Source organism: Sus scrofa, chromosome 17 (assembly GCF_054392235.1).
Source record: "Sus scrofa isolate SSC_HxYL_T2T_F1_AM1 chromosome 17, Sscrofa_HxYL_maternal_Yorkshire_Landrace_v2.0, whole genome shotgun sequence".
NCBI classification, from domain to species: domain Eukaryota; kingdom Metazoa; phylum Chordata; class Mammalia; order Artiodactyla; family Suidae; genus Sus; species Sus scrofa.
The window spans coordinates 41,635,699-41,661,527 of record NC_139399.1 but is presented as its reverse complement, the minus strand read 5'-3'; the positions used below and the strand labels follow the sequence as shown (position 1 = coordinate 41,661,527).

At 52.5% G+C, this 25,829-nt stretch overlaps 1 protein-coding gene and 2 long non-coding RNA genes across 4 annotated transcripts; 1 reads left to right on the top strand and 2 right to left on the bottom strand.

The window, feature by feature from the left end:
- Positions 1-485: 485 nt before the first annotated feature.
- On the bottom strand, positions 486-18,752 carry SDCBP2 (syndecan binding protein 2). Of its 2 annotated transcripts, none has more exons than XM_021077266.2 (9): positions 18,253-18,752; positions 9,059-9,131; positions 8,342-8,408; positions 7,634-7,734; positions 3,126-3,284; positions 2,288-2,463; positions 2,037-2,208; positions 1,242-1,333; positions 486-994 (listed from the first exon to the last, which is right to left on the bottom strand). In XM_021077266.2, exons 2-9 carry the CDS (start codon positions 9,110-9,112, stop codon positions 940-942), a joined length of 876 nt encoding a protein of 291 aa, XP_020932925.1. In that variant the 5' UTR covers positions 9,113-9,131; positions 18,253-18,752; the 3' UTR covers positions 486-939.
- LOC146395244 (uncharacterized) lies at positions 14,672-18,864 on the top strand. The gene is made up of 2 exons (XR_014832128.1): positions 14,672-14,807; positions 15,812-18,864. It is a non-coding gene; the product is annotated as an uncharacterized LOC146395244 (long non-coding RNA).
- Positions 18,865-19,847: 983 nt separating this feature from the next.
- Positions 19,848-24,870, bottom strand: LOC146395243 (uncharacterized). The gene is made up of 3 exons (XR_014832129.1): positions 24,727-24,870; positions 22,825-22,965; positions 19,848-19,993 (listed from the first exon to the last, which is right to left on the bottom strand). It is a non-coding gene; the product is annotated as an uncharacterized LOC146395243 (long non-coding RNA).
- Positions 24,871-25,829: the final 959 nt, after the last annotated feature.

Here is a 25,829-nt window from a genome sequence, read left to right as displayed (position 1 = left end):
CGGTGAGGCGGATGAGGGGGCTCACACTGTTCCCACCTGCTTGGGAGTCCCAGCCTGTGCACGCTGGAAAAAGCCGAGCAGCCAGAGAGCTTTTCTGAGGTCAAGGGAACCAGGGGGCTGCCTGCTGGTTCAGACCTGCCCCGCAGCTGACTCCCCAGCTGGGGGTCGCTTCGCCCCCTGAGTGTCAGACCTGCTGGGGCCTGCCTGCAGGCACACTGCATCCTCTCCAACACCCCAAAGTGGGTCTCACGTTCCTTCTGCAGATGCAGAAGCCAGTTGTAGTTGCTGAGTGGGGTGCACTAAAGCAGTGCCCCCTTCCAGAGCCCCACCCCACCCCTCGGGCTGCCTCAGTCTGGCGGGCGGCATGTGACAAAGCCAGGTCACCCCTCTCAGAGGCAATGTGCAGAAAAGGTCTTGGTTTCACCACTGCTTAAAAGAAAACCAGCTCTGTCCTGTCCATGGGATCGAGGATTCTGGAATTTCAATTGCTTTTGAAAAAGGGATTTTATTTAAAATCATCTCTTTATTCAAAAGACAGTTATAACTATATACAGTTTGTGACAAAGAGCAAGTCAAGGAAACAAACAATTCTCACAAAAACTGCATTCTCTCAAAACATGGAACTGTTTTACTGGTAGAGGCAAAATTTTGAAAAGGACCCAGCTGCAACTTTAGCCAGCCTGCCTACATGCCCAGCATTTAAATCGGCACAGAGAATCACTGCCTGTGGGCCCTGCCCCCGCCTTAGCTCAGTTAAGAGTCTGAGAATCCAAGGAGGCCAGTGTGTTTAAATAAATGACAGACCCAGGGGATCCAGTGTCGCCCCACCTGTAGTAAGCACCCCCTTGAGACAGCCCCTCCCCCAGGCAGCAGCCTGTCATCCAGGGGCCCTCCCTTCCCTGCAGGAGGATGGGGGGGCTAAGCTGCTCTCCTGGGGCCTCAGACATCCGGGATGGAGTGGTCCATGGTGTGGTGGAGCAGGGTCGGGGACAACCTAGATACAGCAACAAGGACAGTCACCCAAACTGGCAGTGCCCACTCCCCCTCCCTTCAAAGCCTGGGCCTCCCTTGCGAGCCCTGAAGTCCATGTCTAAGACTTTCAAATCACCAGGAGCCACTGGCTCCCTTGAAGGGAGGGAAGGAGAAGAGAACTGGGGGCAGGCCAGGCCAGGCTCTGCAGGAGCCTGGAGGAGGCCGGGAGCTGGGGTTGCAGGGGGAGGGCAGGAGGGAAGCAGCCTTACTTTTTGACCATGTGCTCGTAGATCACGGTGGGGATGATGGTCAAGGTGATGACATTTCCAGCTGTGGCCAGAATCTCTGTGACCTCTTTGTCCTGGAAGAGAGGGGAGTGAGCAGTCACCTGGGGGGCCAGAGGCAACTCTGCAGGCATCTCTCTAGAGAGGTCAGCATGGCCCCTGCTGGAGGACGCCCCTGACATCTGACCGCAGGGACGGGGCAGCCCCTGGGGTGAGGGTGGCAGGCCCCCAGCTGAGGCCTTGCTCCAGCAAGAACGTGGGCCTTCCACCTGGGGGTCTCTCAGTAAAAGGAGTGCCACTCCCACCCTCATTTTGAGGGCCCATGTGGGTGTGACACTAACAGGGCCTCGCAGACGTTACTTCCCCCAAGGAGCCCCGGGAACCTCAGCAAGCACACATCTCCTCTGCCATCTCACAGGCCCCTGTCACACGGGGGCTCTGGCCGCAAAGCACAAAGAGAAGCAGCATGCAGTGGGGAACAGAAGGCGCACCCACCCCCTCCTTTTGCTGGGCTCCTGTGGGCCAGGCAGCCCGAGCTGAGCCCATGTGGCCCCTCTTCCTCTTCCATCTCTTGACCCGTAAAAAGAGAGGCCTGAAGAAGCCATTCAGATCATAGGGAGGACAAGAAACAAAAAGTAGCAACAGCTAATATTTACTGAGCCTGCTCTGTGCTCGGGGCGATACGGACCTGGTCTCACTGAATCCCTGCAGCAATCTTAGGCTGAGGGACTGAGGCAAACCTTCCCCCGACCCGGTGTCGCCCATCCGGCACCTGCTTACCTTCAGCCCGATGACGTTCTGCCCGTTCACCTCGCACACGTAGTGGTTGGTGAGGAGCCCGTTGCGGGCCGCCGAGCTCCCTTTGACCAAAGAGATGACCTTTCCCTTCTTGATGACGAAGCCGACATGGCCCGTGCTGTCCTTGTGCATGGTGACGGTTCGCTGGAACGGCCTGGCAGGAAGGGACAGTGAGCTGGGTCTGGGGCGTGGCTGGGGGCGGACAGAGAGGGTCCTGGGACCTGGCTGCTCACCTGTCCCGAACGATCATGACGATCTTTTCAGCTGATGCCTTCTTCACCGCCCGGTGGGCTTTGTCCGTGCTCCACCCGGCACAGTCACGCCCATCGATCTGCAGGATCTGGTCTCCAAAGCGCAACCCCACCAGCGACGCGGGGGTGTTGGCCTGGACCAGCTGCACAAAGACCCCCTGGGGGAAGCAGGCCCCACAGTCAGATCCCCTGCGACCCTGAGCCGGGGACCTTTCTCCAAGCTGCTGTTTGCCTCCTGATCCTCCTGAGCCCACAGGGCACTGGGACTGCAGTGCTACACAGCAGATACAGGCTACCCCATTTTTCCTGGCAAAGAAACACTCCAGGCCACACAGCTCAGCTCAGAAGCAGCCGAGTCAGGAATTCAACCCCGACTGGACCCGCACCCCCGACCACTGGACTACCAGGCCTCTCACAAAGGCATCCGCCGCCCCTGGCTTCCGCGGTCTGCAGAGAGCCACCCAGAAGCCAGATCCCTGTGCGTGGGGAGCAAGGAGAAAGGGCCATGACAGATAGGAGCCGTGGAGGTGCAGGTGGAGGGCCCCTAAAGCAACCCGGGGCCGGCCCATGTGGCACCTTGGGATCTCGAGAGGAAGAGCCTAGCCTCAGGGTTAGTTGGGTGAGCCTCGGCTCCCAGCCTGCCCGGCTCCTTCCTTACTGTGGACGGGGCTTCCCGTGCTGTCCCGGCTGCAGCTCCTGGGCGATGCTGCGGGAACCCCAGAGGCGCGGGGAGGAGCCAGGGCAGTTCGGGCTGCAGGCACGCGGGCTCGCCCTCCTCCCTCCGCGAGGCCCCTCCTCTCCCACCCAACCCCAAACCCACCTTGTCGATGGCTCGTAGCCGCAGCCCCGTCTTGCCACGGTCGTCCTTGCACAAGTGGATCTCGCGCACCCCGGGCTTGATCTCCGCACGCAGCACCCCCAGGCTGTTCCCGGACACGGGCGCCACCAGCTGGCCCGGCGAGGAACCCGAGACCGCTGCCTGCAGAGAGAGTAGCAGTCAGCCAGCCCCTGGGGCCTCATGCCTCCGGGGTGTCCGGGGTGAGGGCATGAATGGGGAAAGGAAAACCGAGTGGAGCACAGGCCCCAGCCCACCCCCAGACCACACGGTTCTCTGCAAAGGACGAGATGGGACCTGGCTGCGTGAAGCCACTAGGGGGCGTTAAAGTCCACACCCCTAATAACAGCCGGGAAAGAAGAGGAAAGGAGCCCTGTTTTCCCAGACAAATTGGTACCAGGAAAAGAACCCTTTAAAATCCACTGAAAAAGTAAAGAAAAATTTCATAGCAAATAGTGAACAGTGGAAGCAAATGGGCTCAATTTGATTTTTGCCCTGAGAAAAATTAAGCTAAAATATCAAAATGAATGGTTTCCCCCCTAAGATCTGGAACCAGGTAGGATGTCCACTCTCACCATTATTATTAAATACAGTAATGGAGAACTAGCCAGAGCAATAAGGCAAGAAAAGGAAATAAAATGCATATAGATTGGAAAAGAAGACATGAAATGGTCCCCGTATTCTACCAGAAAATTTCAAGGACTCTACAAATAAACTCCTTGAACTCATAAGTGAGTTGAGCAATGTCAGATGATACAAGACCAACACAGAAAAAAATAAATTTTGGAGTTCCTGTTGTGGCTGAGTTGTTAACAAAACCTGACTAGTATCCATGAGGACAGGGGTTCAATCCCTGGCCTCACTCAGTGGGTTAAGGATCTGGTGTTGCAGTGAGCTGTGGTGTAGGTCAAAGACACACCTCAGATCTGGCAGTGCTATGGCTGTGGCATATTCCAGTAGCAGTAGCTCCAATTCAACCCCTAGCCTGGGAACCTCCATATGCTGTGACTGCAGCTCTAAAAAGACCCCCCCCAAAAAAATCAATTTTACTTCTCTATACTGACAATTAACATGCAGAAACTGAAATTAAAAATATAGTACTTAGGTGTTCCCTGGTGGCCTAGTGGGTTAAGGACCTGGTGTTGTCACTGCCGGGGCTCCAGTTCGATCCCCAGCCTGGGAATTTCTGCATGCTGTGTGTGCAAGCCCCTTCCACCCCAAAACAATCCTACAATACTGTTTTCACTCAAAAAAATAAATAAATACTTGGGTGTAAATCTAACAAAACATATGCAGGAGTTGTATGCTGGAAATGACAAAACACTGATAAAAGATATCAAAGAAGATCTAAATAAGTGGAGAGACAGTCTGTCTTCAGGAATTGGGAGAATGTAGTAAAGCTGTCAATTGTCCCCAAAATGATATACAGATTTAATGCAATTTCTATCAACAATCTCTAAGAGATGTTTTGTAGATATAAGCAAAGATACTCTAAACTTCATATGAAAAGACAAAGGAACTAGAATAGCTGAAACTATTTTGACAAAAAGAATAAAACAGAAATCACTCTACCAAATTTCAGGACTTATTACATGGCTACGGTAATCCAGACAGTGCAATGCTGGAAAGGGACAGACACACGGATCAAGGAAGAGAAGAGAGAAACTGAAATTAGTCATACACAATAGGAGCTTTTTCACAGAGGAGCAAGAGCAATGCAATGGAGGAAGAATAGTCTTTGCAACAAATGGTGTGGGAGCAATTGAACATTCATAGGCAAAATATGAACACTGATCTCACATTTTATACAAAAATTAACTCAAATTCAATCAGAAATTTAAATGTAAAACATAAAACTCTTAACAGTTTTGGAAGAAAGTAAAAGGAAACATCTTGGAGTTCCCGCTGTGGCACAATAGGATTGGTAGCATCTCTGGAGCTCTGGGATGCAGGTTTGATCCCAGTCTGATGCAGTGGGTTAAGAATCCAGCGTTGCCACAGCTGTGGCTCAGGTTGCAACTGAGGCTGGAAGCCGATCCCTGGCCTGGGAACTCCATAAGCTGAGGGGCGGCCAAAAAAGAAAAAAAAAGGTGGGGGGGAAACATCTTCAGGACCTAGGGTTTGGAGAAATTTCTTAGGACACCAAAGCATGAGCAACAAAAGAAAAAATGAAAACTTCTTCCTCTGTAAGAAACTCTTCATGTGACGAAAGAAGCTACCCACTGGGAGAAAATATTTACAAATCACATATCTGACAAAGGACTCTAGAATAAAGTCTTAAAAATTGACTTAAAAAAACATTTAGAAAATGAGCAAAAGATATGAAGAAGCATTTTACCAAAAAGAATATACAGCTGGTAAATTAAGCACATGAAAAGATACTCATCAACAGCCATGAGCGAAATGCAAATCAAGACTATGATAAGGCATCACTATGCACCTATCACAACGACTAAAATTTAAAATAGTGATAACACCAAATACTGGCAAGGATGTGAAGAAATTGAAACAGTCATGCATTGCTGGCAGGAAAATAAAATGGCACAGCCACTCTGGAAAGAGGTTTTTTTTGGTCTTTTTGTCTTTTCTAGGGCCGCATCCATGACATATGGAGGTTCCCAGACTAGGGGTCGAATCAGAGTTGTAAGCTGCTGGCCTACACCACAGCCACAGCAGCGTCAGATCCAAGCTGCATCTTCGACCTACATCACAGCTCCCGGCAACGCCGGACCCTTAACCCACTGAGCAAGGCTAGGGATCAAACCTGCAACGTCACGGTTCCTAGTCGGATTTGTTAACCACTGAGCCATGACGGAAACTCCTGGAAAAAGTTTCTTTAAAAAAAAAGAAAAAAAAAAGAGTTCCCATTATGGTATAGTGGAAACGAATCCCACTAGGAACCATGAGGTTGCTGGTTCTATCCCTAGCCTCGCTCAGTGGGTTAAGGGTCCCGTATTGCCTCAAGCTGTGGTGTAGGTCGCAGATGTGGCTATGGCTATGGGGTAGGCCGGCAGCTGTAGCTCTGATTCGACCCCTAGCCTGGGAACCTCCAGATGTGACAGGGGCAGCCCTAAAAAGACAAAAAGACCAAAAAAAAAAAAAGGTTAGACGTATATTTATCACACTATCTAGCAATTGCACTCCTGGACATTTATCCCAGAGAAACGAAAACTTAGGTCTGTACAAAAAGCTGGGCACAAACATCCATAATAGCTTAGTCTTAGAAACAACTAAAATGTCCCTTAATGGGTGAAACAAACCAGGCTACATCCATACCAGGGAACACAACCAAGCAATTAAAAGGCATGAAGAGTTGATACACACAACAGCCTGGAGAGATCTCTGGGGCATGATGCCGAGTGGAAAGAGCCTGTCTGAAAAGGTCACACACTATGTGATGCCACTTACATAACCTTCTGAAATGGCAAAATTATAGGGACAAAAACATGCTCATGGTTGCCGGGGACTGGGGCTGGTGAGGGGAGGCTGGGCATGATTACGAAGGGGCCACACAAGAGAGAGCTTTGCAGTGATGACCTCGTTCTATATCTTGATTATGTTGATAGTTTCCAGGGATAAAATGACCTAGAACCTTAGACACACATTGTATCAATGTAAAATGCCTGCTTTGTTGTTGTTTTATCTTTTTATGGCTGCACCTGCGGCACATGGAAGTTCCTAGGCGAGGGGTCAAGTTGGAGCTGCAGCTGCCAGCCTGCACCACAGCCACAGCAATGCAGGATCCATGCCGCATCTGCAACCTACAGTGCAACTTGCAGCAGCACCAGATCCCTAACCCACTGAGCGAGGCCAGAAATCGAACCCACATCCTCATGGATACCAGTCGGGTATGTTACCACAGAGCCACAATGGGAACTCAAAAAAAAAAAAAAAAAATACATCTTCTCTCAAGTCACAGGCCGCTCTTCATTAAAAATGCCTGGGCTCAGGCCTGGTTTAATGCCCTCCTTTCTCATCCAGCAGGCTCAGGCCGGCAGGTCAGAGGTCAAAGAGCAGGCAGCAGCCCTCCAGCCCCAAGGCCCATGGAAAACCACAAAATCTCACAGCCCTTAAAACGAAGACTCAAAAATGAAAAGTGAGGAGTTCCCGTCGTGGTGCAGTGGTTAACGAATCCGACTAGGGACCATGAGGTTACGGGTTCGGTCCCTGCCCTTGCTCAGTGGGTTAACGATCCGGCGTTGCCGTGAGCTGTGGTGTAGGTTACAGACGCGGCTCGGATCCCACGTTGCTGTGGCTCTGGCGTGGGCCGGTGGCTACAGCTCCGATTCGATCCCTAGCCTGGGAACCTCCATATGCCGTCGGAGCGGCCCAAGAAATAGCAGAAAGACAAAAAAAAAAAAAAAAAAAAAAAAAAAAAAGAAAAGAAAAGTGCCATCAAGAAACAGAGGCACAGCAATGCTGGGGAAGGATTGTTTCAAGTCTGTTTAAATGGCAAGACCAAGAAGGAGGGATACCAAGAGACAGATACCTACCCTGGCCCCTTCTGGAATCTGAGGCAGGTTCTGCTGGACTTCTTGGCTGGAGAGGGAAAGACCCATATAATTTTCCAATTCCGCCAGGTTTGGGTACAAAACTGATGGGAAGGGAAGGGAGGAAGGAAGAAAAAATGTGTTACCCTGGGCATGAGCTTAGCCACACCCACCTGGCTCCCAGGCGGTCACTCATTTTTATGAAGAAACCAGGCCTGGGGATGCTGTTTACTCGCGAGAATGCAGCATACCCTTGAGAGCACGCTGCATCCCTGGGATCGCTCGCTGGCAGTGACAATGACCGTCCGCTTTCTCCAGGAGTGGCCTGGAACCTCCCTCAGGTACCACTTTGGTTCAACTCAAATGACTTTATTTGGCATCAGCCAGACATCAAACACAAAGGACAGCACCCGTGCTGCCGGAGGCAGGCGTCCCACCCCAGGTCAGCTCCGGGAAACTGCATGGCGAGGAGGGCAAGAGCTGGTCCTGAGTTCAAGTTCGCTACCACAGGACCTGAATCGAGGCGGCCACAAGCAACTCCAGGGCCACCACACCCATCCTGGTCTCCTCATGCAGCCTTCTTTGGGGGCCCCAAGTCAGGGCAGCGGGTGCCCTTGCAGAGCTGCAGCTTCCTCAGTGGCAGGCAAGAGGCTGGCACTGGGAAATGGCCAGGAGAGGTCACTCTCAGCCTGGAGCACCCAGGCCACTCACCTGGAGGCCGGGAGTCATGTTCTGGCACTGGCAGGGCGGGCATCCTGGGGACGACTCTGGCCTGGGCCTGGGGAGGAAGGAGGGGTCAGCTGTGGCCGAGACCCCCAGAGCCCCTGGAGCCTGGGGCTCCCTGGAGCTGGGGGTTAGGGCATTAGGAATGCTGGTGGGCCAGGGGGAGGGGTGTTCATGACCCTTTGTGAAAATGTGGCCTCTGGAGATGTCCGTGCTTCTGGAAGGGGGTTCTCCTGGGGCCCATGATCCCCCAGATGTCACGGCTTATTTACCACCTGAGGCAGCCAGACAAATTCTCAGTCAAAAAGTCCCCAGTGCTCAAAACCCACTAGGACATCATGTGGGATGGAAAGAGGAAGGGGTTTCTGGGCTGAGTAGACCAGACGCTGGGGTCTCCTCTGGAAGCTTGTCTTAGAGCGTGGGGTCTGCCCGAGCTTGGGTGGAGGAAGCGCTAGGGTGGGGCTGGCACGAGACAGGTCTGTCTGCAGCCCTTTGGTTTCTCCATTTCTGCTGTAACTGCCTTGCCTCAGCCTCTAGACACCTGCTTTGCCCAGCAGGCCCTGCAGAGGGGGCCCATGGGCCTTGGGGCCTATCAGGAACTCCCAGGGGCCCACAACACTTGACCCAAGACAAGTCCCCCTTAGTTACCCTGGGATAATCCCCAGGGCCCCATCAGGGGACTCAGTGAACAGCCTGGCGGTTTACCTGCATGGCTTGGTCCACCTTCAGGTCCTCCAGAGATGGGTACAGGGTGGACATGGCTGCTCTTTGGAACACACTGCAGGGCACAGAGGGTGAGGGGTGAGAGGAGGCTCGGATGGACGTCACTCAGCACTGTCAGGATGAGAAAGACGTCAGGAAGGTGTTACTATCCCCATTTTAGAGATGGGGCAGCTGAGATCTGACCCAAAGTCTGTTTAGTTCCTGGACCCAAGCTCTCCATCCCTGCAGAATCCCAGCCCATCACGTTCCGCAGAGTCTGGGCTTTCGAACCTGGGCCAGAGATCACCCCAGACAGGCTGACCAGGCAAAGCAGGATGAGGGGCCGCGTTTCAAAGGCCAGACAGGCTTCTGAGGTCTGATCACTCAAGACCTAGATTCAGTCCAACAGAAGAGGTTGGTGAGCAGCTGCTGTATACCCAGGCGGCGCTAGGGGTTTGCGTAGCATCATCCCACAACCATGCAGGGTTCAGTCCAGTGTCAAGTGGGTGGGGACTTAAGATTACAAAAGAAAGGCAGCCGGCACTTTAGAATACTTCTCCTACCCCTCACAGCCCCTCCACCTCTGGGCATTTGAGCTCCTACTGTATACCAGCCATTTCCAGTCTCAAGTGACTCTTGCTTTTTTTTTTCTTCTTCCTTCTTCCTTCCTTCCTTTCTTTTTTTGCCACACCCAAAGCATTTGGAAGTTCCCAGGCCAGGGATCAAATCCGAGCCACAGCTGCAACCTATGCAACAACGGCAGCCATGCCAGATCCTTAACCCACAGCACCAGGCCAGGGTTCGCACCTGCACTGCTGCAGAGACAATGCTGGGTGCTTTAACCTGATGCACCACAGTGGAAACTCCTGGTGACTCTTGCTCTTGACCACAGTGAAGTAACAGCAATGCAAATTCTTAATAACAGGCACACAGGAGTTCCCACTGTGGCACAACAGGATCGGCGGCATCTCTGCAGTACCAGACTCAGGTTCGATCCCCGCACAGCACAGTGAGTTAAAGGCTCAGGCGTTGCTGCTGCTGCCTTGTAGGTCACAATTGCAGTTGGGATCTGATCCCTGGCCCAGAAACTCCATATGCTTGGGGGCAGCCAAAAAACAAACATGCACACAAACTGTGGCAGAATTTCTGCCCTCAACGGACTATTTTTCCAAAGGAAGGAGGAAATAGGGGAGCACCACACGCATTTGCTAAGTGCCTACTAACTGTCCAGAGGAGAACCAATAGGACCTTGGAGCAAGAAACCCAAAGAAATTCAAAGGGGTTACCTCTCAGGAATGCTTTATTTTCTTCCTAGATGAACTGCGAAGAAGGAACAGTTTGGCTTTCTGGACTCTTTTCCATTTACCCTCTCATAACGGCTCGCCACATCTCCAGGTCTTTGCTGGGCCAGTCTGACCCAGTTGGATGCCCCTGCCCACCCTCCCACCCTCGGCTCCATCTGGGCAGGCCCACCCCAGCTCCTCAGGCAACAAGGTCACTGCTGCTCCCACCCAGGGCCCTGCCCTCCTGAGAGACTCTGGGCCAGCCTCCTGCTGGGGACACGTCGATTGTCCTCAGACTTCTTCCCAGATGACCCGCAGTTCCTTGGGGTCAAGGGGGGTCCCATTCTCCCTGCTGGGCCCACATTCCCTGGACCAAGTCCAGATCCTCTGGGCCTCTCCCCTGAGCGAGCCACAGGGGCCAAGCTCAGCTTCACCCATCACTGTTCCTTGTGCTTCGCTGCACCTGCTGCCTTGACCCTTATGTCAGCCTTAACCCTTCCCAAATCCCCCCCAACACACACACCATCCTTTCTAATCCGCCGTCATATCCCATCTCTCCCACATCCCATCCCTAACTGCCGTGCTGTTGTGCAGACCTCCAGCCTCTCCCACCCTCTGCAGGTACCACAACATCATCCAACGAGTCCTAACTCCTCCTCTGCTCTTCTCCAGCCACCAGGCCCTTTCTGCATGAACCCGGAATGCCATGCCCCCCGCCTAAAGCCCCCCAGGGGCTCCTCACTCTCAGAATCCAGCCCACATTCCCTAAAGTGGACCACAAGGCCATGACTGTTCCTCCAGAGCTTATTACTGATGGCTCACAGACCAGGGGCAAACAGATTTTATTTGGCCCTACTGAATACTTTACACATTCATATTAGTAGCCTAAATGCAATGAAGACACTGCATTCAATAACCCAACTTCACACTGCTTCTGAAAAACAGGACGTGCTGGCAACCCTGGACCGCCGCTGAATGGCCTGAATGGCCGCAACTGAGTCACAGCCAACTCCAGGGCATCCCGAACCCCAGCAGTCTCTGCTGTCTCTTTTGCTGAGACCCCTTCACTCACTGGTCCTGAGTCCCCGTAGACATTTGCTTGTCATCCCCTGCCTATTTCTCCTGCTTCATTTCCTGCCATACATCCTTCTCCCAACTCCCCTGCTCAGCTCCAGCCACAATGAGCTACATTCAGATCCTTGAATTAAAAGAACGCGTTCATGTCCCCAGGCCTTTGCATGTGTTATTCTTTCTATCCGGAGTACTGCCTCCCCCCTCCACTCCCTACCTGGCTAACACCCAATTATTTTCAAGTCCCAAACCAGAGGGCTCTTCTTTCGGGAAGCTTGCCTTGATTCGTGCCACCCACCCTCCCCCGCTGCACAGCCCCAATCCTTGCCCCACTCATGTCCTTACACTGTGGGTCTTTTCCTCCTCCCGTAGTTGCCTCTTTACTAGTCTGTCTACCTGGACTGGACCTTCTAATTGGCTGTGGACCCCCTAGCCCTGGGCATGGGCACCAATACAATAACATTTCCAGAAGCAATGCTTTCTGCCTGAGTCTCCGCTTTTCTCCTTGTAAAGTAAAGTTCTGATGTCCTAAGGACACACACTTTCCCAGGATATAAACAAGGACGAGGGATGCCAAACAGATCTCGTTCGCCTCTCAGAGTCTTGGTTTTGTTTTTTGTTTTTTTTTTTTTTGGTTGTTTGTTTTTATTTAAATTACTGCCAAGATTTCAAAACCTGAAAATATAAAACTCTTTACTTCTAACTTGTATCCAAAAAAAAAAAAAAAAAATCGAAATAGTTGGCAACACAAGAGCAGAAATCATGCGTGGTGACACCCTGCTGGGCTGGAGTTGCAGCCTGCCTCTTAGATGGGGCTGCAGGCGCCTTGTGTGCCAAAGTGCCCACCCAGCTGATTTAGCTGCCTGCTTGGCTCCTGGAGGCAGGCAGCTCCAGACCTTTGCCCTAGCCTGGACTTTGGGGCAGAAATGATCATCTCATGAGGACAGGGACTGTTCTAAGGGGGGAGGGAGACTGGCTCTGACCTCCTTTAAACCAGCTGGAGGAAGAGACCCCTCTGCCTGTGGCCTTCCCCTGTGCACACATTCTGGGGGATTTTATCTTGGGAAAGTCCTCAGGAGGGACCATCTGCCAAAAACACACCCTGTCACCAGGATCACGCATGAATGACAGATGTGAAAATGAGAGGCAACTCTGCCCCGCTTTTTCAAACACGAAAGCAGCAGAGCAGTTATATTTTTAGCAGCTGCCCTCTGGGAGAGCAGAATCAGAAGATCCAGTTCTGGAAATCACTCCCAGGCTGGGACCACTCAACCCTTCCTCCGTATCTGGGACCCTTTCACCACTGCCACCTTCTCTGGGTCTCCACTAAGGTTGGGGCTCTGGGTGGAATCAAGAAGCAGGTGTTCCCCTGCCTCTCAGCAGTTCAGGACAGAGTGGGGATGGTTCCCAGGCAGCAAATATGCTCTGGGTCTCAGTCAATCATCCATCTACTTACTTATTCACAACATTTGAGTGTCCACTGGGTGCCAGCAACCTTGGACCTGTTTTAGCCATGCTCATCCCTCTGCTCGGCACACCACCCTTCTCTGCACAGTGCTTTCAAGGCTCAGCTCAAATGCTGCTTCTCCAGTTGGCTTTTCCAGGCCATGGAACCCTAAACTGTAGTCCTAAACTGAGTTGTACTGCCCCACTGTCAGGTTAGTTATCATGCTACATGATTATTATCTGGATATTTCCTCATACTGGACCCCGACTCAGAAGGGCAGGGACTGTGTCCGGTTCACTAACCTATGCCTCCCCAACAAAAGAGTGCCCGGCACATGCATGCTGGCAAAAACTGCTGCTCAACAGAATAAATCAGCGGTTTTCCAAGGAGCATACTGGGAATTTGGTGTGGGCATTTTTGGGTGTCACAAGATTGAAGGGACACTACTAGCATTTAGGCAGCGGGGGGCAGAGACACAGACCTCTTGTAATGCACAGAACAGCTCACCACCACAAACTGTCCTGCACAACTTTCCCATACCCTGCCAAACCTCCATGTAGGAAAAAAACCCTGTTTATAACTTGTTTTATATACAATGAAACATTCCCTGGTTTTTAATACACTATATATTATCCAGAAATGTATACACCATATTAACTGAGGAAGTTATTCTTTGTTTTGGTCACTGTTTTGGAAAATCATTGTCAATCCTTCTTATCACAGGTGAGTCACCAGGACATGCCCATGGTGTGTCTGCAGTTTGGAGCTGTCACAGTGACTCCACACCCATATACAAATACATTTAACCTTTCACTCAGATGCTAAATATAAACTTTGGCAGAGTTCCCTTGTGGCACAGTAGGTTAAGGACCTGGGGTTGTTATTGCAGCAGCTCTGGTGGCTGCTGTGGCATAGGTTTAATCCCTGGCCCGGGAACTTCCACAAAAACAACAACAAAAAACTTTGGCAAAATTCAGTTGAATACTATTTATTATATTCAAACTTACTCATTTTATTATTTTTATTTTATTTTTTGTCTTTTTGCCATTTCTTGGGCTGCTGCCACAGCATATGAAGGTTCCCAGGCTAGGGGTTGAATCAGAGCTGTAGTCACTTGCCTAGCCAGAGCCACAGCAAAGCGGGAACCAAGCTGCATCTGCGACCTACACCACAGCTCATGGCAATGCTGGATCCTTAACCCACTGAGCAAGGCCAGGGATTGAACCTGCAACCTCATGGTTCCTAGACAGATTCGTTAACCACTGAGCCACGACGGGAACTCCATGCTTCTCTTCACATTGTAGTAATCTTTTGCTTCAAACTTACTCATTTTAAATTAGGTACAGGCACCATTGGGTGTAACCCTGTCTGAATGTGAAGTGCACATTCTTTTATGATAAATTACTTAAATGTCCTCATTTCTCCAGACAGGGCATCACGTTGTTTGTTTGTGTGTTTGTTTGTTTTAATCTAGGGATGGGGTGGACCCCACATCAGGACGAACCCTCCCTCTCCCTCAGCCTCAACTTCCCGCTTTGTAAAGTGCAGCCAGGCACAAACTCCATGCACTCGGGCACCAGAAGAAGCTCCAACAGTCCCTTGGGACTGTTCTTCACCCCAGGCCTCAGTTTCCCAGTCTGTCCCACGATGTCGAATTACCGATCAACTAAGGACTCCCACTCCGAACAGCTCTTAGCGCAGCCAGATTGTTACGGATTACGGTGCCTGAGTAGAGACCCCGCCAGGCCGCTAGGGTGCGCTGCAGCGGCTTGGGCGCATGCGTTTCACCCACCAGGCCTGCGTGCCGCTGCCGGCAGCTCCCAAGATGCCCCGCAGTTGCGAGGTGGAAAATGGTGGCCTTGTAGGCTGGCTGCCTTCCTGGAATCCTAGAATGCTTTCCCCAGGCACTCGTGGTTGGGGCCCACATGCAGCAAAGGAAAAAAGAAATCAGGTAAAGCAGTAGAGTAAGGGATGGGAAGTCTCCGTCGCTCTCGCGTCCCCTCTTTACGGGACCAGCGGTTATGCGGGTTAAATCGAGCTTTAAACGGACGAATGTCCCTTCGCCTCCCCTTGACTCTGACCCCTGGTCCATTGACGGTCTCCCCAAGGGACGAGGGTGAGGTTGCACCGCCCCCTGCTGACTGATAAGATTTCATTCTCAGGCAGCTGTGGGAGGGAAGAGGGCAAAGTCGACACGCCAGTGCTTTGCGCTGCCTGTTGCTTTGCTCGTTCTGAAGAGGAAGTCCCCTCGCTCCCCATGATTTCGGAAGCTCCTTCGATTCCCAAGTATTTCCCACCCGATGTGACGTCACCGTCCCAAATTTCTTGCCCGGCCCTGTTCTTCCTGATCTGGCGTAGAGCTGCGAGTGCCCCGCCCACTCCACGCAGGTTCACTCTGAGGGCCCACCCAAGAATGACAGTGCTTGCCCGGGCGGGTCACTTCCCACAGCAAAACTGGACTCACTGATTCTTATGAGAGTCAGGCAGTTGGGTTTATGGGGTGCAGGATAAAAGTCTAGGGTAACGGGGAAGGTCTCCTGGAGGAAGGAAGAAGATGCTGACTGGACGGTGAAGAATGGAGGTTCAGGAGGTGAGAGCGGAGTATGTCACTCCAGGGGTAGGGAGGCCCAGGCCTAAGAGTCCAGCTCCCCTACAGATCTTTTTTGCCTCCTGAAGGTTATTAACATTGAACTCATCTTCCCCCAGCTTCGCTGCCCCTCTATAGTGATCCCACCAAATCGACCCCATGGGCTGAGCCAGAAATCGGGGAATTATCCTTAGCCTGCTTTTGCCCTCAGGATAAAGATCTCGAGCTTCCACTTAATATTCAAATCTCCATGACCTGACTTCTGGTCCCCTCCTCACTCTTCCACACTCTCCCTGCATCTGTTCATTCCAGACTGCTTGCTGATCCTAAAACTCACCCTGCTAGTTCATGCCTCCATGCTTTTACAGGTGCCGTTTCCTATGTCTTGAATGCCAGTCACACCTTTCCCCGCAAGTCCGGAAAACCAAACAGAGTTTGGCAAACCTACCTTCTCTAGACCCCAGAGTCTCAGATGTGCCTATTCATCATTCCTTCCACTACTCTTTATTAAGCACCTACTGTGAGCAAGGTCTTTTGCATTTCCTGGATTAGATTTCTCCTGTGCTGTATTTGTTTTCCTGTCTCCATCTCAGGTCAGGACTGTCACTCACTTCTGAAGCCCCAGTGCTGTGGCCAGTGCCTGGCACAAAACAGGCATCCAGTTACTGTTTCTTAAAGAATGGAAAAGCACACCCCCGGGGGGAAAGAGAGCACAGAAAAGTCCTTTGAAGAAAAATCCTGGACCTAGTAAGGGGGAAAAAACAGTACTGTGATGAGGGAGATTGAAAGGCCAGCTTCTGTGATGTGACAGTGGAAGTGTGCTCAGTTCAGTGCTGATGGCTTCCTGCAATTAATTGGCTCCTCTGCAAGGAAAAGAACCTGTCCAATCTATCTTACCCAGAGAAATGTTCCCCTCCCACTGCCCTTTCCAAGATTTCCATCCCTGAACTTCTGTACTTTTTGATATTCTGAACAATAACAAGTCCCCAACAAAGCAATCAGGTCCTCAGAAACCAGCAGGGCCGAAAAGGGGTCGCCCACCCCCATCTTTGGACTTTGGAGTGAGAACACTCCTTTGGAACGCTTTGTTCCAAAGAGCTGAAACTACAGGACGCCCACTTGTTCCTGTGGACAGCTCATCCATCCTTCAAAAGACTGTGCGGGAGGGAAGCGTGGGTTAGAGTGTCAGAGGAATAGCTCCTGGAAGGCCAAATTAGCCCAGAGAAATGGTGAGTCGGAAAGGAAGAGGCTGTTGCTAGGCCACCAGCATGTACTCCCCTCCTCTCAGGCTGTACTGCCTGCTGGAGGAAAGCTGTGGACTTCTTCAGTGGATGCAGATACACTCCCGAATCCTTGTCCAGGAGGGGCAGAGTGGGAGCAAGGACCTCAGAGGCAAGCAGGATGGGTTCAGACTGCTGCCTCTGATTTAGCAGAGCAAGCATGGACATGTCCTTTTGGCATGTCGTTTATCTGTAATATGCTTAACAATACTTGCATCGCAGTGTTATCGTAGAGATGAAAAGCTTCTTAAAAGAGATAAGACATATATGGGAAGCACTGGCACATAAAGGGTACGCAGTAGTCATTAGCTGTTGTTCATGCAGTACATTTACTGAGTGCCTAAGTCCCAGTACTGTTCTGGGTACCAGTAATTAGGCAGGGAACAAAAGAAAAATCTGCCCTTGAGTGTCACGTCCTAGCTGAATAAGTAAGTGCCTGTGCAGTGTTAGGTGGTAGGACGTGATGGGGAGAAAGATGAAGCAGGGCGGGGGCGGGTGGGGGGAGGTAGACAGAGCCCGGAGGTCCCGAAGAGCCTCCCTGCTGGGTGGGGGAGATGGGGGTGGAAGATGCCTTTTGAGTGAAAGTTTCAATGGGGAGGGAGAAGCGTTGAGGCTGAGGGCACAGCCACGGCAGTGGCCCTGAGGTGGGAGTGCCTGTTGTGTTCAGGAAATATCTGAGCAGGGAGACCAAAGTCGGTTGTTGAGAGGGGAAGCATAGGACAGGCGACTGCAGGGGTGGTGAGAGGGGCTAGATCCAGCAGGGCCTGTGGGTCATGCTGAGGGCTTGGCATTTACTCCAGCGAAATGGGAGGCACTGGAGAATGTTGAGCAGCAGAGTGACGTCTAACTTTCATTTGGAGGATGGATTAGAGGGGCCCAGTGGGCAGGGAGCCCAGCTGAGAAGTGATGCGGGGAGAGCTGGTGGGAGTCTGGGCCAGCGCAGGGCCTGCCCGGCACACAGCAGCCCCATCTTAAGCACCATTTTCTGAGGCTCACTGTGTGGAGGGCACGTACGGGGCCCTTATATCCATTACCTCATTCAGTTCCCCCGACTGCGTGGGAGTCTCCACAGAGGAAACCAGCTCTCGGGTCAGGCCGCCGGCCCAGTTCCCCAGCAGGTTTTCCTGGCCGTGGCAGGGAGCTTGTGGATGGAAACAGCTTCAGGCAGAGAAGTAACAGAAACTGAGGCCTGCACTCGGCTCCTTGTGGAAAGTGCTCTTTGCCCTGCCAAGGGCCCATTTCAAGGAGCAAAGTGTGGGTCCCAGCCGCGAGCGCAGTCCCGGGCAGACTGAAGGAGCCTGGAGAGTCCTAGCCATGTCTGGGTGAAGATCACCCAACCGTCACACCTGGCCCGGGGCTGGGGTCAGAAGAGGAAACCCCAGTTCATGTTTCACTGCCAGAGAGAAGCACCCTGAGAGGAAAAGGCCTGAAAGTCCCCAAAGGGTTGGGACCAGGAGGGAAGAAGCCAGGAGAGAGCAGGTCACGCCGATCCCTTCCGGAGCTCTAGGGGCCCCGCACCCGGCTCTTACCTGCAGCCCAGGTGCTGCTGCTTGTCCTCCTCCAACCACTGCCAACGGAGTCTGTTCCTCTCCCTGGAAGGCGGTGGCCCTTGTTCCAGCTGGGTTCCTGCTCCCCGGTCAGCTGACTCATCCAGGACTGGGATGGGCCCAGGTGCGGCGTGGTGGCTGGGGCAACCTGCCTTAGGTCACCAGGTCCAGAGGAGGGCTGTGGCCTTAGTCTGGATGTGGAGGTGGGGATGGAAGCTCACACAGCTCCTCTTGAGAGGGGTGTGAACCAAGACTTCCTGGCTCGAGGTAACCGAACTTGGCTCAGACACGTAGTCCTGCTGAACATCAGGACAGATTGATGGGTCTTGAAAAGTGGCCGTACCTTGTGACCTACCATTTCCTTTTCTAGGAATTTGTCACAAGAAAATAAAACAAGTAGCCAGTGAGGTCTCGGGGGCCCATCACTGTGTTTCTTATAACAGGGAAATCTAGAAATCCCCAAATGTCCATTGCCAGGGTCTGGTTAAATAAGGCAGCCTCTGTGGAAGGTCATAAAGCTATCAGCGTTGTTGATAAGGAAGGAACCAGGAGGAAGTGTTCCGGCAAGATATGGAAAAGTCAATATTGTGATAATCAGCTTGTCTTTTGTTTTCATTTTTCCAAAAGTGAATAGATACTGCAAACTGTCTGGGAGGACAAAACTGAAAAGGCTGGAAATCCAGATGGTGGGGTGGGGTGGGGGTTGTTAGTTTGTACTTTTGTGTCTGTTTCAGGGTGGTGGGGTTTGGTTTTGTTAATCTTTACTTTGAACGTTCATGATTTTTGTAAGGAGGGGCCGCCAAATTAAGGTTAATTGTTTTTAGGAGTTCCCGTCGTGGCTCAGTGGTTAACAAATCCGACTAGGAACCATGAGGTTTCAGGTTCGATCCCTGGCCTTGCTCAGTGGGTTAAGGATCCAGCGTTGCCATGAGCTGTGGTGTGGGTCGCAAACGCAGCTTGGATCCCGAGTTGCTGTGGCTGTGGTGTAGGCGGGCAGCTACAGCTCTGATTCGATCCCTAGCCTGGGAACCTCCCTATGCCTCAGGTGCGGCCCGAGAAAAAGGCAAAAAGACAAAAAGAAAAAAGAAAAAAAAAAGATTAATTGTTTTTAGGAGGAATTTAGATGGGTTGTCTCCGGGAAGAAGTAAGGGGCTGAATGCTGTGGTGGGAGGGGCTTTTTTTCATAACATACTTTGGGGTGCCTTTTAAATTTTGAAAAAATTTAATGTATTTAACTATCCCCCAAAATCAATCAAACAGAAAAGGGGGAGGAATGTAGTTGCAGTCCCTGTGGGTTGGGTTGTACAGAGGTGCCTGGGGAGGGACTGGCCCTGGTGCTGGGCAGTCCCCTGAGGAATGACGCAGGGCAGCCGCCCAGGGCGGGGTGAGTGTTGGGGCTGCTCAGCAGGCCGGGTGGCCCATGTCACAGTCCCCGTGACGAGCCTGGGCAGAGACGCACCGGCCTTGGGCGCATGTTCAGCCCCAGAGAGGAGGCCCTGCCGGACTCAGAGGCTTCCAGCCGAGAGCCACACATGGGAGGGAGTCGGAGGGGGAACAAGAGCAGGAAAGGCAGTTACCAGCCAAGGAGCCCTCCCTGCCTGCAGAGCGCGGTGCTGTACAGTCACAGGCTTGGTGGCTCCCGCCATCCCGCAAGTAGGCAAGAGGCAAGGTCCCTTCTCTGAAGTCACACAGCTGCACATGGCTCCAAGGTCCTGTTTTCCGTCTGTGAGAAAAAGGCACCTAAAGCTGAGGCAAGGACACACCCGAGGCTGAGCCATCTGGGCCCGAAGCGCCGGGGAACCATGGGTGTGGACCCTCCTTAGGTGGGGTTCTCAAGGGCAAAGTAGAAAATAGAGACTGAACCAAGTGACACCCCACCCTCCACACACCTCAGTTCACCCAGTCGAGGTCTCAAGGGGCTTTTGGAGAAGATGGAGGAACCAGAAGGGTGAGGAACTTGCTTGTGGTCACCCAGCACGTCCGCATAGACTTGGGACTAGAACCCACGTCCTCTCACCCCCACCGAAATGCAGGGGCTCATTCCATTCCCTGGTGCTACAGCTGCCTCCACCTCTGACTTCTCCCCAGCCAGCCACCCAGAAGTCCTTTTTCTTGGCACGCCCTTGCTCAGAGTCTTCAGTGACATCCTGCTGAAGGGTCAGGGAGGGAGGGTCAGGGTCAGGACTAAGTTCGGGGGCCTGACAGTGAGCACTCCATGGTCCAGCCCCCTTATGACCATTTCGATTTTGTTCCCCCAACACGTCTACCCCAGCCAAGCCACATCCGCTCCACTCCCACCTCACACCATACCTTTGCCTGTGCTGCTGCTTCTGGGATGCCCTCCCCCTGCCCCCACTCGGCCTAGCCAGATCCACTGAGCGCCTCTTCCAGGAAGCCTCCTGATCCCCCACCCTACCCACGTGGCCAGATAAGACCGTCCTGTGGCTCTTTGATAGGAATCATCTTGTATTGTTCCCATGTCCTTAGGCTCCCAGTTAGACCCTAAGTTCCTTGAGGGTAGGGCCTTGTTAGTAGATCTACAGTGGCTGTTTTCACAATAAAAACTGGAATCTGTGCTCTGACCAGGATATGATTCTGCATTGTTATACTCATGTGTGAACAGTCGTCAGGAGTCTCAAAGGTGGGGGTGCAACATGCAGCGACACTCAGCAGTGTCCTAACGGCACCCTTTGCAGATCTGAGTGTTCCGCCATCATTTCCCTTCCTGCGCAGCCCAGAAGCAGCTCAGAATTTTCTCACAGTAATGTCACAGGCAGCTGGTGCCGCCTAGATTTGACCTGTGCGATGAAACTTCTGTGCCGTCTGGAGTGGGTGCTCCATGAGGGCAGGGACTTGTCTGTGGGTTCTTCTCTGCCGGGCTGAGCACCATGCCTGGCACTTAGCAGGCTCTTGGGGAGTACTTACTGAATGAATGAATGCCCTTCCTAGAAGAGTCCATCAGTTTTAAACTTAATGACTAGCTCTTACTTAAAAGATGGGCTGGGCTGGGACATCAGATGTGTGTCCCAAACCCGTGACGTTGCACAAGTTACTAAACCTCTCGGATCTTCAGTTTCCACATGTGCAAACGGAGAATTGGTACCTGCTTCACAGGCTTGTCCTGAAGATTAAATGAATCATGTGCAGTGCCTAGGACACAGCTGGAACTCAATAAATGTAGGTGTCCAGGAGTTCCCTCTGTGGCACAGTGGGTTAAGAACCTGACTGCAATGGCCCAAGTTGCTGCGGAGGCGAGGGTTCAGTCCTGGCCTGGTGCAGTGAGTTAAAGGATCCAGCATTGCTGGGCAACTGGGGTTTGGATTCAGCCACTGGCTTGGGAACTTTCATGCTGATGCACATAAAAATAAATAAAAATGAAAGTAGTTTTCCAGCTTCCTCTTGGAATGAACCCAGCTACAAGTTACAGAAACGGAAGTCATTTGGTTCAAGTGAGGATGGAGATGCCCTTCCCAGAAGAAGGGAGAATGGCTGCTGGGCAGAGACAAGGACCAGCTGCGCCCTCCACCCTCTGCGCAGAACCGGATGGTGTTGAAAACCCAGGTTGTCACCACAGCTGCATCCGTGCCACTGACAACAGGAAGCACTTGTCTGCATTACAGGCCCTGTGTGCGGGGTGTGGAGTAGAGCCGGTCTCCTGTTGTTCTTCTCAGCAGCCCCCAGGTTCAGAAAGAGGAGCGCCTTGCTCAAGGCCACACAGCCCGAGTGAACAAGCCTTTGCTGTGAACTGAATGGAGCCACCAAAGCTCAGGGAGCCTTTCCCATCCCCAGGCAGCTGAGTCAGGGATTTCCAGAGGTGGTGGCTGAGGACCCTGGTGAGTCAGAGGCCCAGGGGGCTGACACCCCACTTTGTCCCTCTCGGCACCTCACCCCCTCACTTGGGAGCGCAGGCACCTGCCAGAGACCCCACTCTCACGCTGCCCCAAAGAGATACCCTAACGGGGCAAGCATATTGTGTGGCTGTGGAATCCCAGGCTACCTGGGCTTAAATGCCTTCCCTTAGGCCACGTGACCTTGGGCAGGCCACTTTACCTCTCTGGGCCTCAGCTTCATCACCTGCGAGATGGGAAGAATGATTTCACATTGTATTTATTAGCCCAGATGAAGCACTCACATAAGGACGGGGCTCCTGGGAGGAGCCCATTGAATTTGAACTATTATAATCCACTACTGGATCACTGCTATCCAAGTGAGAAAAATGTATCTACTGCTGTTCTAGATATGATCAAAGATCAAACATACAATAAATTACTTGCATCCTTTCTGAAACAGAAATCCAAGTTGGATTCTCCCTGAGACCGTTACTGCAGAAACTTCTAGCAAGGAAGAAGCTAAGGTCCTCAGAGGCCCCACTGCTGTGGTGGTCGAGCCAGTCGGGCCCTCATCTCCTCCATTCTTCCCCTCGGATCCTATATTCCTCCAAGTGCAGTGACCCCTACCACCTGCCACAGAGACCTCAGGGCAGGGGACACGTGTTAAACATGCAGGTCCTGGGGCACGACCAGCCTTGCTGCCTCCAACTCTGCATTGACTTACCTCTTCAGGTGATTCGGACACAAAATTGCAACATGAGAACTGCTGTTCTTCCTTCCTGACCCAGTTTCTTCTCAGATCCAAAGCATACAGTGGGCTACGCGTGGGGCAAGGGGTTTTCCATCCCTTGCCTCTTTTGAACCCCTAAAACATTCCAAAAATGACTGTTGGGTGTTGGGAGAGAAACTGACATTCAGGGGGGTTTGCTGTGGAACTGGGGTTTGAACCTGGAATGTGTCCGCTTTCCCATGAGTGCAGCTGTGCCATCCTCATTGTCCTGGGCCTGGGTCTAACTTTGTAATTTGCTGGTAAAAGCTGGTCGCTGCAGCTTTTGGGCCGGGGGAGGGGCGTCAGCTGGGGTTTGTGGTCACAGTCGGCAGAAACTCGCTGTGGGTTACTTAAGTGGGAAAGGAACCTAGTAAAGGCTCCTAGGCGGCCCACATCCTCTGAGAGAGTTAGAGAACCCAGCTTGGGAGGTCTCACTGTGCCCATCACCCCTCAGCTCCCACTAGGGGGCACTGACATGGCAGCCTGTCCCAGTGACACCCAGACCTGGCCATTCCCCGCAAAGCCTCTGTCCCTGCTGACTGCAGACCCTGGATGGAAGCACTGCTTCCTTAGGTCTGGCTTCCCCAAATACCTGCCCTGGGGGTGTGTGGTGGGTGAGTCTGAGGCCTGTGCCAGCCCTCACTGCAAAGCATGCTGGTAAATTGAAGCTGTCTTGTCAGGGAAGTGTCATTAGGTGGAGAATTCACCAGACATGGGAAGGCAGCTTGAAAACGGCATCTTATAAGGATGTCAGTGTCCACTGAGACCAGGAATGCATGGTCAAAGACCCCGCTGTTAATGAGGGCTGCCATGCCCCGGGTACCACGCCAGGTGGTTCACATCTGTTAGCTTCACTCCTATCTACAGAAATCACGTCCAGTTTACAGATGAGCAAGCTCAGGCCTAGGGTCGCAAGATGCATGCGTGACAGGTCGTGCCGTTGAGCCTGGGTCCATCAGACACCTGAGCTAGGGCTGGTGACCACCATTCACTGCTTTTTGCCTCCTGTAACTGGGACCAGCCCCCACACTGCCAGATGGCGGCCTGCAAGCCTGCCTCCCGGGTCAGCAGAAGGACCTCCAGCTGAGTCAGCCCCAATGGGAAGCCCACCAAGCAGAGCAGGTGGACTTCCACTTACTTAGGTGGCAAGAATTGCATCACATGGCCACATAGCTGTGTGCAAGCCTGGGCACATTATTGGAGCAATACTGGGGTTCTGTTACAAAGGAAAGGGGAGCATAGGTCCTGGGTAGGCAGCAGTCTCAGTCACTCTCGTCCATGTGCTGATCCAGCAAAGGGCCAATTCAGGGTCAGCCAGTCCCTGCTGGGCCTGAGACACCACAGGTATCCAGCCTGGGCCTTTGGCCTCATGCACCAGGCCAGACCGCTGTCAGGCCGCGCCCCCAGGAGCCCATATTCCTCTGCTTAATCATCCCTGGCCAGGTATCACTTTACAGCCCAGAGCCCACCAGAATTATTCAGACCAGTCTATTCTAAACTCTTCACCTTTCCCTGCCTTGCCTTTCCCTTGGAAACCACAATAAAGGCTGTGACCTAAGCATGCTCCCCTTCCCCTCCCGGCCACCCTGTTCCCCCGCCCCCACTTCCTTCCCCACATGCCTCCTGTGGCTAGGACCTGTTCAAAGAAGAACGTTTGTTTTCCTGAGCTTCTGCTCTGTGGCTGCACCTGACAAACCAAGTCCTGAAAGAATACAAGACAGGTCTCCAGAGACAGAATGTCCTGTGCCATTCCTCAGCTCTGCCATGGTGTGACTTTCTAGGCGAGGTAGGCAAGGTCAGGCTGCAGTAACAACTCAAGTCTTAGCAGCTCCCAGTGTGAAGTTATTTCCCACGTACCCGAGTATCCATCTAGAGCTGGCAGAGCCCTCCCCATCGCCTCCTTCCAGGGCCCAGGGCCACAGAGCAGCTACCTCCTCATAGGCTGGCAGAAGCCGTGGGTAGAGGAGAGGGTCTCCACCTAGTAACTGAATGCTCCAGCCTGAGGTGACACATGTCACTTCCGCTCACACCTCCTTGGCCAGGGCTGGACATGTGACCCCATTCAATCACAAGGGGGCAGGGAGTGCCAGCCTACCATATGCCTGGAGGGCAGAACCTGGGAAATGACATGGAGAGTGACATTAAGGACCACCTCTGGCCTCTGGGGGGTCTGCCAGACGACTGTGGTCACTGTGTCCTGGGGGTTGGGGTTGCTGCCACTGAGTCCAGTTGGGACCTACCTGGATGGGAGGGGGCTGAAGAGGAAAAAGACATCTGACACCCCAGAGCCTGGGGCTGTCGTGCCAGACAGAACTTCCAATCCAGACAGGCGCCTCAGTTCCTCTTATGTAAAATCAGAGCAGTATTTCCTAACTGGCAGATTTTAGTGAAGATGCTTTAAAATACATGAGTAACATGGGGAAAAGTGCCTTTGTACTCTCAGCAGCTTTTTGTGGAAGGGGGTATTTTCAGTGGAAGACCCTTGACCCTACTGAGCCCTTTGATGAACTTGGATGGGCAAATTTGAGAGCAGGGGCTTGGCAAAAAGGGGCGTGTGGGGGGGAGCAGGTTGGAAGGGGCTTATTTTAAGACTGTGTGTGCTGGGAGTTCCCGCTGTAGCACGGTGGGTTAAGAATCCTGCTGCAGCAGCTGAGATCACAACTGCAGCTTGGATTCAGTCTCTGGCCCAGGAACTTCCATATACTGTGAGAACAGCCATTAAAAAAAAAAAAAGAAGAAGAAGTCTATGTGCTTACAAAGCACAAAATATTCCTAAGATTTCTTTGGGGGTGGCTTCCTTATTTGAGATGGTTTGGGGGAAGTTGATGGAGTTTATAGAGGCATCCAAGCCCTCCCCCCACAGCTGCCCCCATCAAAACTGGGAACAGAACAATTGTTTTGTATAACAGGAAGGAAGATTTGGGGGTTCCTGTGGCAGTCCACAAGATAGGGGAGCAAAA